The following is a 15,752-nucleotide window of genomic DNA, read 5'->3' as shown; positions in this document are numbered from 1 at the left end:
ATGAGCAGTAATAATATAATTCGAGGTAATTTCATATTAACAAAAGACTTAAGCAACGAACTTGTTAAAGAACTTATATGAGAGTATAGATATTTTATATAAAATAATCACTTCTGATTTTTAATTATGTAAAAGTGGATGCATAAATAAAATAAAAAATAAATATATTACTAAAAATTATAAAAAAATAGAAATTAAAATTATTAATAAAAAATAATTTTTATAATAGAAAGGATTCCATTTACTATGCGACTCAGCTGGCATGTTTAAAATGTATTTTGAACAAGAGTAAAAGTATACAAAATTTTTGTTTTTCGAAATATAAAAATGATTTCATATCAATTTTTTTTCAACTTTTCTCCAAGTGTGTGTGCTTGGCATGCCACACAACTGCCATTAGCCATAAAGAACGAAACACAAATGATTTTATCACAGCGTCAACACTCTCCCAGAATATCAATTTCAATCATCAATTGCATTCGTTATACACTCCTTATAGACAAGATCGCTCTATATTGAAACCAAATGTGGTTGTGACATGCAAATCGACACATTCTGTTTGCTGATTCAGAGCTTACGAGCTTGTTGTTACAATAAATGAAATAAGACAATTGGATGTCATTTGTTTATTTAATATCAAGCGATCGCTTTGTAAACAATTAAACGCGCTTGTGTATGTGTGTGTGTGTGGTGACTAAATAAACAAAGTGATTTGTAAACAAATTATGATGCCGCTATTGATTAGAGTCGCCGCCTAAAGCTCATAATTTGCGTAATGCGGAAGTTGTTGAATGAAATAATTTTGCACTTTTATGGTTAGTTAGAGCAAAATGGATACAGGGAAACACGGAAAAAATATTAAAAAATAATATAAAAATAAATACCAAGTGGTTATGAAGAGCTTTTAGGAGCTTTCGTGCTAATAATGTAGACTAAAATGAGTGTGGTAATATTTGAAAAATGTTTACAGCTTAATTATTATTAATACTTTTTTCAACTTTTGCTTCATTCTTCCAACTCAATGCTATTTACGGTCATAACACTCGGCAGAAGAAGTTAGGCCATACATTTGCTGTACACATATACAGCTTTACAAGCATATAGAAACCTAACTATAGTTAGCCACATAATGTTATGCATATTTACCCATCAATATTCGCATAATCAACAGCGCCTACTACAGCATATTTCACAGCACGCGCTCGATTTCGTTGGCAAACTCGTTGACGGCTCCAAACAGGCTTATTTGCATATACACACACACACTCACAAACTGATTAGCAAATTTGGTAATTTCGTAAAACTATTTAATGTGCAATTACTTACACATTTACTCACATACTTATATATACACAAGCATATGTAAACAACAAGTACATTTGTACATACCCAGTGGTGGTATCTAGGTGATATTTGCACGAAACGCCGTGATTCCATTGAAGCTCATTAGCTGATTTTCATTTTCGCACTTTTGCAACACTTTGCGCCTGCGCAATTCTTTGCGTCTCTTTCGAAAGCGCTCATACTACGGATGTGCTAATTTACGTAAATTTCGCAATTTATTTATCCGCTGATTTCTACAACTTTTTCCAGGGGGTGCCCTAATCAAATATGTACATATGTCTTGCAGTTAACACATTTAAATATTTTCACCTTGAAATATATAAATATATATGAACTGTTTTGTTTTAGTTGTGCTAATGAAAGTGTGTGTGTCTTGCAATTAGAGAACTTGGAAATAAGAGCAACGCGTGTACTATTAGGGGGTGATTAATTCTAGCCAAACTTTTAATTCTTTTGTGGGACCTTAGACGATTTTTATTCACAGAAGCTTCGAATAACTAACATTACTTCTAGTAATACTACATAAAATCTATAGTAAATAAATTCTGAAATTTTTCACAGTTCGACAAATGGCAACTCTACTTAAAAATATATTTAAATAGAAAGCTTTCGGAATACTTCCCTGAAGGTTTCCTTCGCCTATTTTTTTCGTTCCAACCTTTTTGTATTTTTATTTTTTATGAGGTGGCAACCCCATTCCAACAAATCTTTATATTAAATTTAAGAAACGTTTTACAGTTTGGTTTCTTTTTGCATTATCTTATTTTGACAAATTTTTCATATTTTTTGTTTTAAATATTTAAGGTGGCAACTCTATTCCGAAAAATAGAATCTTTTCGGAATACTTACTTATAACTCTATTTTTTACTATGATTTCTTCAAACATGGTACTTAAAGTTCGTCTAAAGCCACAATAGGATCTATACCCCGCAAACTAATTGAGATTCCCATTGACCATAAGAACACATATCTTTAGAATAATTATTGCTAGCAAATTTGAAAACAACTTGGCTGCTTTGAGCGCATCCATATTTTGACACTGATAGCTCCAGAAGTATACTGATAGTTCCAGACCTCAGATTATGTATTAAAGAAGAATACAAAAATTTTATTCAGTGTTTTATCAAAGACCTACTCTTAACTCCAAAAATTTTACCATCAAATTATAAGAACCGCCTTAATACAAATTTTCGAATTACCGAAAAAACTATTTTAAAGCAAACTCCAGCAAAGAATATAGCTCTGTTCAGAGCTAAAATGGTTATTATTGTTAGTTCATATGTAAGATTGATGGCCTCAAATACTTAAACACATATTTATCTTTTCCATTTTCTTCAAATTACTAGAACTCAAACCAAATTGCTGACTTTAGCGCTCATCTTACAATTACACAGAACAAGAATATGTCTTTATTATCTTAAGCAATTAGATGCGCACAATTTAGCATTAAAAATGATAGAATTACATAATAATTTACATAATAATTGGTGCGATGTCATTTTGAAGTCTGAGATCACATTGCAGTCAAAGTTATGTATCCAGTGCTCTACTAAGTCATGCATGTGTCTTTAGTAAACAGTAGGTGCTAATCGATGTATGCAAAAAGAATTGTAATTGTTGCATTACACTGGCATAAATATTTTACTTATTGAGACCAATTAGCGCTTAAATAGTGTCATCGTTATGTTATTAATTATTTTTAAATATCTATCTAAATCATTGCTGTTTACCTCTAAGTCTGTTGAGTTGTGAAAATTCTTATTTATTGTTTCAATATATAATGGTATGCTATTTGAGACATTTTGCATGCAATTATTAAATGCATTGATTATTTGGGTTATGGAAACTCATGTTACAATAATTAGTAACTAATTATTCACAAGTTGTGAATTGGTTAAGACACATAATTGAGGTTACGCGCTATTTGAATCAATTTTTTAAGTGCTTTTAGAAATAAAATAAAAATGCAGGACTGATATAATCAATATATTGGATATATTTAAACCAGAACATTCAGATATTTGTTGGCCAATATAAATCCTTATTTAAATTAAAATCAAACTTAGCAATAACTTCACTCCAAGCCTCTACTCAAAGTAATTTAAATTTAGAAACCAAATCAACACTCCATTATAGATGATTGGAGTTTATGGGATCATTCCATGTGGCGGCGTGTTTTTTAGTGATTTGTTAGAAGTTTTTTTCTACCACCCATAAATAGATAGAGACTTCAGCTTATTATCATTTAGTAACATATATTTCGACAATTAAAAAAAAAAATAAAATTTCAGCTAAAAATATTGGTTAGAAATTAAGTGACAGCGTATTGAACACCCCCGCCTCGAAAAAATGGGCACGCACTTCCTCCACGATTCCGGCTGATTGGCTTATCGTAAACCAAAAAGTTAGGAGCGTTTAGTCTGCAAAAATGAAATCATGAAACACGTTCAAGTGAATATACCAACAATTAGACTTTTGGTAGACATTTAAAAAATATTGCGTTTTTTTTTAGGTTTTTGCTATAAAAATATTTAAGTCTTTGGAATTTTTTATTAATAAATAGCAGACCGCTCCGGCTTCGCACGGGCTTAAACAAAAATTTCATAAATTATATTATAAGTTATAGGTTTTGAAATTTTACAAGCAGCTGCGAGCGCTCGTTCCTCGACTTTCTGGCAGGCGATTGCGATGCGAAGAGAATGACTTGCAAGACGATTTCTAGTTTCAGATTAAGATTCTCCATCACGGAGTCTTTTTGATACCCTCACCTGGGAACCATTTCCAGAAAGTTGAGATGCTAGCTAGTGACGACTTCGAACTTCGTGACTTTCTAACAAACACTTTAAAGCAATTTTTGTGTTAAAAAAATAATAAAAAATGGATCATGGGATTACCCCCCTAAGAAGTGTTTAAACTTACTATATTTATTAGTCCATTGTTCTAAGCTAGATTAGATCAATTTAAATTTAGCTTAACCCTATATTAAGTCCGGAATAAGTCCAAATCGAGCTTAAATCTATTCAAAGTCAGGATGCCGTTCAAGATCCGGCTTTTGTTTAGAAGTCGAATTTGCACGAAGGTCTAATATTTCAAAAAAGCAGATTATTGTAGTTTTTTCTTTAAAAAAGTCATTAATCAAAGTTTAAATTGATGTTAAATTAGCTGTTTTATAGTTTAGAGCCGATGTTTAAAAATTGATCATTGATATAGTTATTGTTTGTTCAAAATATCAGCAGCAGCCTATTGACTAGACCGCAACTAGTTCAAAAGTGCCCTAATTATGAATGCCTAAAATATAAAATAATCAAGTTCTTATAAATTTATACGGTTATTCTGTAACCCATTATTTTCATAAAAATCTGATATATAATACATGCATATATAAAAACAAACGAGTTCTAGTGCCAAATTCACAAGAAAACTAACCACTTTCAAACACTTGAACTGCTCCTGCTGGGCAATATATGTATAGAAATAAAAGATTATAAAAACGAACTTTAGTAATTTGATTACTTGTAATCACACGCATACTCACACAGAGATTAACACGCTTCATATACACATAAACACACATCGATTTAAATACTTATATATTGGATATATCACATTTCTCACTCGAGATTGCTCATTAAACGCCTAAGTTATTTACTGAAGTCAACGCTTGGATTTCTGTATATCATTTACATTATATACATATATCTACTTATGTATACAAATATACGTATTTAAAGCTATGTGAATAAGCGCAAAAAATCGCCATTTGACTTACATTGCATTTGGATCGGACCAGCTGAAATGCCGCTTTATACGCTCGATATCCAAAACTTGTTGCTGTTGTTGTTGCTGCAGATTCAAGGTTGCTTCTTTCTTGGGAGCCATTACAGCGGCGATTTCCTTTTACGCACAAATGAGCACAAAGTAAACTGAGCACATAAACACACACAAACACACGCGTGGGGACACAGAGTTGCACTGACCTAAGCTGCAGATTCTTGTAAGAATGGCTGATAGCACGCTATAGTTGTAGCACCGGTTTGATGGTTGTTATTGTTGTTGTAGCTGCTTCGTTAAGCACAAATTTTATGAAGTTGCTTTTTGAATATTTTTTAATAAACTAAATGTTGTTGGTTTGACTAGCTTCACTTGAGTGAGGTATGCACTGATATTTGTATGTAAATGTAAACTTAAAGCGCTTGCAACCTTAATGGATGGTAAACAATGTTAAAGAAAAAAATAAAAAAAAAAATAGAAAAAAAGTGGAAAAATTATTCAACACTTGCGATGTGACGCATATTTTCGAGGCGTACGAAAAAACCGTTAAGTAATAACCGAGTGCGCCGTTGTTGCAAAAGCGAAATGGCGAATAATGTGCAAAACAAGCCGGAAAATGTATTTCTTTTGACTTTTTAATTGCACGCTTTGTTGTTCTTTTTTATAATTTCTCCCCTTTTTTGTTTATTTTTTTTTTCATTTTAAACACACACACTTTGTTGGTAATTTTAAATATTTCGTATTTTTTTTTTTGTTTATTTTTTTCTCTTTGAAATTTGTTTTTGTTGTTGTTTTTGCTCACTTTTACCGCTCTTTCACATAATGCACAATTAATGCATAACCAGACAAAGTGCCCGAGCACACGAACCGCGGCGCCGTGAAATATCTAAGTGGCAGTGAGTTACTGCCACATTTTATAACATTTATGAAAATGTTTGGAATATTTGTTGTAGTTGTTGTTGTATATTTATGTGCAAAATGCTTGTGTAAGCGACTAATAAGGAATGCAGTTGAACCCGCAAAAAGTTGTCATAAAGTTTAAACAAAACAGTCAAGTGTAAAATGATGCGCTGAAACATGGACTAACTACTAAATAGCGTCGAGTGGAGTTTGGGCTCGGAAATATTTTGGATCTTTTTTTTTTAAATGGCTATAAATAAATAAAATCGAAAGTCTTATCTTCGACATTTTTATCTAAATAACTAACAGATCTCCACACGAATTTCCACAGCCTATCAATAAACTCGAGTTTATTGTTTATTTTGAGTTTATTACACAAAAATTTAAACAAAGACATTATTTTTATTCCTAAAATATATTAAATCCTTAGCAGAACAATTCAAACTTCACTTTATGATTAAACACTAATTTTCATATTGAATTAAACTCAGAGTTACTTAAACTCAAAATAAAAAAAAATTAAAAATATGTATAGCAGTATTTTTTCTTGGAAGGTTATTAAACTCGACAGATATGAACGAAATATTTCATGTAATCCGAATTCAAGGTTGAATTTTAATATTATTATTCTAAAAGGCCTTGACAAGCTTTTAGTTTTAACCAAGACCAACTATTTATTTTTTTAATGAGATGATACTGGCCAATTGAGTGTTCATAATCGTATCCGAAGAGTATTGTCATTATATGGGAAACAAGAATTCAAAGAAATAATGAAAGAGAAGCAGAGAGACGTTCTGAACTCTGATAAGAAAGATTGAAGGCAACTGAATATTATCTCACATTTTCTGTCATCTTAATGTGACTATTCTACTTTAGTAATAGTTGAATAAGGTCTTGAAGTAGATTGAGACGATATTACAAAAGAGTGTGCTCAGCAACTAAATTCAGGAGCATATTGGATTCCTAAAAGACAAGTTTTCTATAGTTTTGAAAGTAGGTTGGCCGAACTTCGGATCCATAAGGAAGTCAAAGAGTCAAAGAGCTCTTAGACAATTTCCTTCGAAAATATTAACAGAGAACGTAACTAACTCAGTTTTCCATAATTTTGAAAGTAGGTTTACCGAACTTCGCATCCATAAGGAAGTCAAAGAGTCAAAGAGTTCTGTAAACAATTTCCTTCGAAAATAATAACAGAGAACGTAACTAACTCAGTGTTCTAATTCTGCATGTCTGACTTTACTCTAAGCAAGTTAGTAACGCCTAGGGAAGCACCTGCGATGATAAAGATCACTTATGAACTGCAAGTAATGTCTTCTTGATCATTATTTTCTATGTATATTTTTTGTAGGCGTGGGATTAAATACTCAAATCGAGCTTCAAAAAAGTCGAGTTCCAGCGTTTTAATTAATTTTAAATCTTGTTAAATTTTGTTATGTTCAATTAACCACTTCAACCTTCTTTATAGGTTTTTCACACCAAAATTAAGTTAAGAATTCAAAATGGAGATTGATAGAAATCAAATATTAATATTGTAAATAATCAATTAATTTTTTAATATTTTCAGGACGGACTTCAAAACAGCTCTTAAGGCCGTTTTAAATATTCATATATTCTTTCTCAAACTAAAAAGGCCAATTATTCCTTTAACTTCTGTTTAATATTCCAACATTTGAGTTTACACTATCGAAGTCACTAACTCGCCTTGCTTTTGAACTGTATTTCTTATTTCATAAACACTTCCATAATATTCCACCACAAATTTCCTTAGTTAACACAATTTTCTTAAGTTTTTGCAATTATAGCTTTTTTACCGTTAGTTAAGCACTTGCAGAAAAGCGCGCCCGCGTATCAGCTGTTTATGAAAACAATGAAAAAAACACCGCGAAATTTGAAAACCGATATTTGAAAACAAGAAAACGATTTGCTTGCAATTTGCAGACAAGACGCGCTTTAAAAACTTCGCCAACGGCACAGCTGAAGCACTCTAGCACCAAACAGCAACTATTAGCCGCCACTGCGTTCAGCACAAGACTCACCGATTGCCGACATTTAGCCGCAGCGCTTATTGGCAGATCTGGCAGCGTAACACCAGCGCACTCACCAACACACGCGCAGAAAGAAATTGAAAGCGAAAGCAAAGTGGCCGCGCTGTGAAGATAATCAGCGCCGAAAATTGTAGCTAGCACAGCCGAGCGGAGCGCGGTTAACCAGCTGAAATTCAAAATTTTCGAAAATCAATGGCAAAAGCGAAATTCACTATCCAAACGAAATTCAATTAGAGAGGTAAACAGAGAGCAATTTTGTAGAAAATGAAGAGCGACAATTAATAAAAAATCACAAGCTTACAAGCTGCAGACTGGCAGACGCGGCTGATAAACAACCTGCGAAGCGCAAATTGTAGTATACAAATATATTGGTGTAAGCCTAGTTTATTGTTTGCAGAGTGTGTAAGCGTCGCAGAGGCTTCAACGCTTGGCGGAAATAATGCAGAAAATCACCGCCGACGCTCAAGTTTTGCTGAAGAGCCACTCTCTCAAAAACCGATCGCAAACTGAGCGCAGAAAAGCAAGCAGGTGGCATGTTCAACAGTGAAAGAGAGCGAATACAAAGTAACAAATTCAAAAAATAAAAATAGATACACCAAAAAATAGCTAAGCTGAAAACAGGAACGACGCTGGCGGAGATTGATGTGAAAACATAAACACCAAAATAAAATCAGGAAGTGCATGCACAGTGTTCAATGCTGCAGGATTGATGAGACAAAAATTTGTAATATTTTAATTAGTATGTCTAAAAAATCTCCAAAATGAAAACAGTATACAAGGTACTTCAATCCAAAAAAATATGAAAGAAAACTAGCGAAAGGGAAAGTATAAAAATATGGTGGAGTGACCAACACTTTCTTAAATTCACATTTTATAAATTTAATATGCACATTTTATAAAGCAAAGTCCAAATCAATTATAATTTCTGGGTTCTGACGGTACCTATAATATTAACAATTGGATTATGATAACTAAAATACGAAATGAAATGTCTTACATCTATTTTATCTATATTTCTCGCGAATACCGCATCAATAGTCGTACCTCCTTTTGTCATCATCAAGGAAGGAAGGATCATTTCTTCCCTTGATCATTTCTAATGAAAATTTCTCTCTGAGGAATGCCAGTAATGGTACAGCTTCTGGCAATGAGAAATTTACATTGAAATCTCCCGCACACAAAATAGTTGAGAATTCGCAGAAATGAAACAGAAACGAAAGGAAAAATAATGCGCAAGCATACAATCATACATGTGCGTACACATGTGAATATGTCACCAACCAAAAATTTAAACATTGTTGTACAAAAACAAGAATTGCTCAAATAACATAAGCATGCCAAGTGCTTTAAGTTCTCTGCTTTACTCTCATTCACTCTCTCTCTCGCGTTAATTGTTCAACGCTATTCCCTCTCGACTGAAGAGTTAAACAATTATCGCAACCTTTTCCGCAGTCGTATAAGAGGTATAACTACAAAAACTTTACTTTTTTAATAATATCCTTTTTGGTTGTGAAAGCGTCGACATTTTCTGATATTTTCTTTAAGCCTTATTATATGTACCGTAAATCGATAATTATTACGATATAATACTTTCGTCTTAACTACAGATTTTTACTGTAGACAAGACATACTCTTTATACTATAGTCTCTCTATATCTCTCTTTGATTCTTTCGATATCCTGGCCTTCAGACCATATTTTTCTAAGCATAGGAAATATATGTACTGAACAATTTTCTAAAGAAATTGGAATTTTATCTAAATTTTTTATGTTTGGAGTATCCTTCAATCTTCAAAGAAAATCTACTTGAAATATTCCATTATTTGTTAGCAAGTTATGATCAGTAATAATATTATTATATGCAAAAGATTACATCAGAAAGAACAAAAGCGGCAGGATTGAATCTGTAGATATTTGTTTATAAAGACATCTGAGCACAGTTATCTTATTATACGTAATATTGAATACAATAGAAGGCATCAACTATAGGCTAAAATTGCCTTTGAATCCGTTACAATTCATTAAGAACGACAACTTATTCGTATACTTCCTTACTTTGACTGATGTCCCTACTTCTAGTTCTGTTTTGAATCCACTTCCTAATTCCATTCAAACTTCCACTTCGAGTACTACATGTGTTTCCAATTCAACCTATATTTCTACTTTTGATCGCAACTGAACGTCTTCTATTACTATACCCTTCTTCTGACCTCATTTCCGCTCCCTCTAACATATATATTTTACTTATTCTTTTACTCCACTCACAAAATCAATATCTATCTAAGTAGGATAAATTCTTAAAAAAAACTCTTGTTCTCTTCAAAAATTTGGTAAATTCAAAAGACACAAATTTGTCTACATATATCTGCCACACATATATATATATATATATATATATATATATATATTTTACAGCATCATGCATTTAGTTATTTCCTGACACATGACTAGAAAAAATGCAGAGAACAAATAAACAAACGAATAACAAAAGACTTAAGACACGAACTTGGTCAGAATCTCATAACTCTACAAGTCTATTTGCACCCAAAGCGAAAAGAAAAAACACAATTACCACATAATACTTGCAAAACGTGCAAAGAAGAATAACAATTGTTATATAAATACATTTGATGCCGCCAAACAAAGCGCGGCAAGCACAAAAAGCCACCAAGGCAAGTCAACGCAGAGTTCATTGCAACGGCAATAAGCAAGCAGCAAATCAAATGGAATTTTCTTAATCTCTGTATTATTTGTTTATTGTGGAAAATTACTTTTAGCACATGCTTAGTCAACCGTTTGAAGAGGCTGTCGGCCACTTTATCATATTGTATGCACTCGTATGTGTATACAATTGCGAAAATGGCGTGGCAAAATAATTCCAGTCAGCGTCATTGACCAACATCAACTCGCATTGTGTTGTGTTAAGCAATAACATATACTAAACGCCGATAAAATGAGATAAACAAGTTTTTCGCAAACGACAGTAAATATAAACAATTCTAACAGCAAGCGCCGGAATGCAGTAAGTTAATGGGTGTGTTACTAACAAGCGTACGAAAGTGGGTTCGAAATCTAGTGAAAGCGAAATATGCAATTTTGGTGCTAATTTGTAGCAGTGATCGATGCACCGAAGAGACCATTTTCCACTTCGAAAACTTTTGACAATAATGTTCTTCGATTATACGATCACAAGCTTCACTTTTCGGTTGTGAGACATTCGATTGAGAATCGCGGCCACAGTTCTTGTCACTTTATTATAATCTGTTATCATGTTAAACAGTTCACTACACTCGGCAGAGAATTTCGAAGCGGTGTCGTGACCAACGAAAACCGCAAACAAAATGTAATGTTTTGTTTACACTTTTTAACCTGATTATTTTTTATTAACTTAACAAACTCAGACTTAATTTTTTCTTAAATGAACAAATAAATATATATAATTTGACCTTTTTTGGGGGTTTTCTGATACTTTAATTGTCCAAAACCATAAATAAGTCAATAAATTAATATCAGCCAAGATTTAGTGCAAACAGTCAAGCTTGAATAGACTGACTTTATGTATGGAGAGTTGATAACTCCTAGATTCGAATAAAACATATGTACATAGAAAGCTTTAGAATTTTCCAAAGTGGTTTCGTTTTTCTGAATTTGGCGACCGATCTGAAATAGACGTTCAAAATATATATTAATATATTCCCTTCTAGTTGGACGGCCTGAATGTTGTAATGGGTCAGAGATACGAAAAAATGGCAATATTCAGTAAACTTTTTTGCTATTAAATCATGTTATTTTACCAAAGTAATTATTACACAACTTGAAGACCAAAGTTATAGCTGTTTGTGTTCACCCAGTTCCAGAAAAAGGTCCTTTCGGTGACAATCATAAGTTCTTGGAGATTCAACTAAAATCAATCGGATAAGAAAAATTGGTTTTTTAAATATATAATACTGGGGCGGATCGAAGTTTTTTTTTCTCTTTTTCAAAAATTAACAAAATGGCGGACTCCGGAAATTTTTTTCTAGATTTTCGTGAAAAAATCAACAGTTAATTGAAAAAACCTAAATTTTTGAAAAAAGCTTCGATGCGGCCCATAATAATTATTTTTTCTAAAAGCTCTATAATGTTCTCGAAAACTACGCAACCGATCTTCATGAAATTTTGCACGGGTGTTCGAGATACAATTTACTTGTGCTTGAACGAAGGATTTTTTCTTTTTTCAATTACAACTATTAAAAAAAACGAAATCGAAAGCAAATTAGACCGACATTTTCATTTTTTGGAAAATTTTCTGCCAAAATTCCAATTTTTATTTTTTTTGTCTTGTCTTTTTTTGTTTTTTTTTTTCATTTTGGATGATCCTGTCATTAGTTATACCGAGGGGTCACCGGAAATGTCGTCATAAGGGAGGAGTTTTTTTTTATGTCCGAAATTATTCTTTAAATATGTATCTATACAGATACAGAAAAAAACTTGAATTAAATAAATAATTATTTTACATAGAATAAAAAACAGCTTAAGCTTTTCAAATGTCCAATGCTAACTTGACTATGAGCTTTGTCTATTTATCCACTAAACATTCGTCCCCAAACAAAGGATATATTTTTCACATCTCACAGCCACGATCAACTAAACCATTATAAATCGCTTCCAGAAGAAGTATATACATACATGATTATAAAGATTAAGCAATGCATTCCTTCAAGCTATCTAAAATACCGTGATTACAAAACTTTTTCATTGAATTGCATCTGTCCTTTGCGAAATCACAATTTCAGATTACATTTCATGCGTGGGTGTCCTTGCGTCCGTTGTCCACACATGAGTCTCGAATCGAAGGAGCTTTTCGCTGGAACATCGTCTTCAATGCGTACAAACTGACCCAACCAGCGCATTCATTGGATTTTTATGCGATTTACTATATCCATGTCGCCGTGGAGCTCATATAGTTTATGTTTCCATTACCTTTGGTGTATTTCTTCGCCGTATGATAGGATGGAAATGAGAAGTTAATTTTGTACTGCACTTATTCAAAATTAAGGCGCCTAAAATTAAACTAAAATTGATCAAGATAGTTGTGAACTTGTAATGGACTTTAGTCTTCTAATATTTCCCATCTCACTTATGAACATAAAAAAAATTATATGAACATATGTAAGTAAAAAGCTCTCACTTAGCTAGAATAATGTTTTACCTTTCTGACAAGTGGGTTCATATTCTTAAAACCAAGGGATCCAAATATTGAAAGCGTATTAATTTTATAGAGAAGGTCAAAAAATTAAAAAAAAAAATATTAAAAAATTTATTCTAACAAGAAATGTAAAAATATTGTTTTTTTATTATAATTTTTCAGTTCTAAATAAAACATAAAATCGAGTATTTTTTTTTTATTATATTTTTGTTTGAGCAAAAGAAACAAGCATATAGATATTGTTTTTTTTTTTCAATTTTTGGTACCCACAGACATAATACTCGCTTAAGGCCTTCGACTGACTTACTTACTTACAACTAACCAGTTCCCACACGGCTAAATGAATATTCAAAAATTAATATGTATTAACTTGCTTGTCATTGAAACAGCATAAACGCATACACAAACACCATCACACACACCCAAAACACCGCTTCAAAATACTTTTCACTCCCCACCAAATGAAACGAAATTGATTTGATTCACTGTATCGAATGATAATAGAGTTTACATAATATGTATTATTATCTACCAGCCGCCGAAAGTCAAATATATGCACATATTTACAACAAAACAAAAACATAACGAAAAGAAAAGAAATCTGTAAGTTTTCTACATTCATACCTCTGTGTTGAGTATCAACGTGTTGCCGTCACACACGAATTCCTGCCCCCACAAACGGCATATTCATGACTTCACATCCGAAGCACTGTCCATTACGTGATTCACAAACAAATTTCTTTCTTTTCTTTCTTCTTTTCATTTTTCACTTTTTGTTCAACGCTCCACAATCAGCTGCTTGCAGTTCAATATTTACGCTACTTATGAGTGCGGTCATTCGGAAGACGGACGGACGTAAACGAAAACGGCAGCGACGCCGACGCCGACACCTCTTTAACTTCTTCCACACTTAATTTGTTCGTTTACTACTCATTGTTTGCATTTATTTGGCTGTCATTAGCAGCGAGGAAAATTGGGAGTGAAAGTGGCGATACTAGAATTTTGTCCGGCAATATTGTACTTGCCACAAAGGAAGACAATAATGTCTATATAATCTTGGTAGTAATTATGGCCAATTTTTTTTATTATTTCTATTTTTGTTATTTTTATTTTTTTTTCATTTCGAAGGTTAAACTTCAGATTTTACTTCAAGCTATTGTTGTGGCTACTTCAGCTGCGCTTAGCCGCAAAGAAAGATACCACAAATATGTGAGCATCACATAATCGATGAAATCACAGATTACCGTTAACACGCACTCACTCATAAAGATATATGCATATTTATCTTACTTTTACTATCTTTGGCATGCTTAATCAACGATTTAGTCATCGTATGAATCGTATGATTACCACGCTCGATTGATTGAAAATGAAAAAATAACTAAAACAAAAGAAATAAAAAATATTTTTTTTATGTGTAACCGAATATTTTATACCCCCGCAATTTATTTATTTAACGTTATAGATAACACACAATTTGACCTACATCTTCGGCACAAGGTTCTCCGGAATAACGAAAATAATTATATATTATATATGAGGGCTGGGGTAATTCCTAAACCGAATTTACTCATTGTCGCCACCAAGCTACATTATATCCAAGATTATATGTTCACTTAATTTTGCTAAGATATCTTACATATTAACCGATTTATAAGGTATTAAGCTCATCGTATTTTTGAAAAACCTATGAAAAGGTATATGGGTATTAGGGAAAGTTTGACCTGAATTTACCCATTTTTGGTATAGAGACACATTATTAGAAGAAAAATATTCCATTCGGTTTTCTTTAATATATATGACATATACATATAAGTTAACAATTGCAACTGAGGTCTTTATGTTCGAAATCTTGGGACTTGAATAGTTATAGTCCGATTTCGACAATTTATAATAAAGTGATGCCACACCTCTAATGCAGTAATTGCACAAAATTTTATTTTAATATCTTCGTTGACTTTTTCCGACAGGTGTTACATGATTTCTACTCAGTTTGGTATGCCATTTTATAACACCGTACAACAATCGGCTGGATATTGAACCAAACTAACTTTTTTCGGGAGATTGAGTCATAAGTGAAACGCGTGCTCTTCGTAATATTTGCCTTCGAAGTTCGAAAATATGTTTATTAAAAATATTATTATTATTTACAGGATATATTTAATAAGAAATCCAAAATATGGACACAATCTAAATTTTCTTCTTAGTTCAATGGTATATAAAATGATTCAAGTTTATATGACAGATGTTATTAGAGGTTAAAGTTGGATGTGCGAAAAAATAAAAATTATATATTTTGAAAAATACTGGTTTAATTTTTGCATTTTTTTTTTAATTTAATTTTTTTTATTTTTTTTTTTTGTGGTTAAGCGTCCATCCTCCTGGTATCCGTATTTATTTAATTACAGTATAAATCGTCCAGGTAAAAACGAAAGCATATCTTTGAAATAAAAGAAATATGTATGCAAACAGAAAAGTAACATGCCAAATTTTTAAAAAATTTGG

The 15,752-nt window shown here is 32.1% G+C and overlaps 1 protein-coding gene across 2 annotated transcripts in view; it reads right to left on the bottom strand.

Moving 5' to 3' along the window:
• The window catches only part of LOC105217218 (ABC transporter G family member 23), a 92,024-nt gene extending 84,009 nt beyond the window's left edge, over positions 1 to 8,015 (bottom strand). Inside the window, exons 1-2 of one of the 2 annotated variants that reach the window (XM_029043466.2) lie at positions 7,827 to 8,015; positions 5,114 to 5,544 (exon numbers count right to left, since the gene is read on the bottom strand). In XM_029043466.2, coding sequence (XP_028899299.1) covers positions 5,114 to 5,223 — 110 coding nt within the window. In that variant the 5' untranslated portion in view covers positions 5,224 to 5,544; positions 7,827 to 8,015. The remainder of the gene's footprint in view (positions 1 to 5,113; positions 5,545 to 7,826) is intronic. The other variant, XM_029043467.2, reaches the window with a different exon arrangement.
• Positions 8,016 to 15,752: the final 7,737 nt, after the last annotated feature.

The sequence above is a fragment of the Zeugodacus cucurbitae genome, chromosome 2, assembly GCF_028554725.1.
Source record: "Zeugodacus cucurbitae isolate PBARC_wt_2022May chromosome 2, idZeuCucr1.2, whole genome shotgun sequence".
Taxonomy (NCBI): Eukaryota; Metazoa; Arthropoda; class Insecta; order Diptera; family Tephritidae; genus Zeugodacus; species Zeugodacus cucurbitae.
This window is presented reverse-complemented; position numbering and strand designations above follow the sequence as displayed.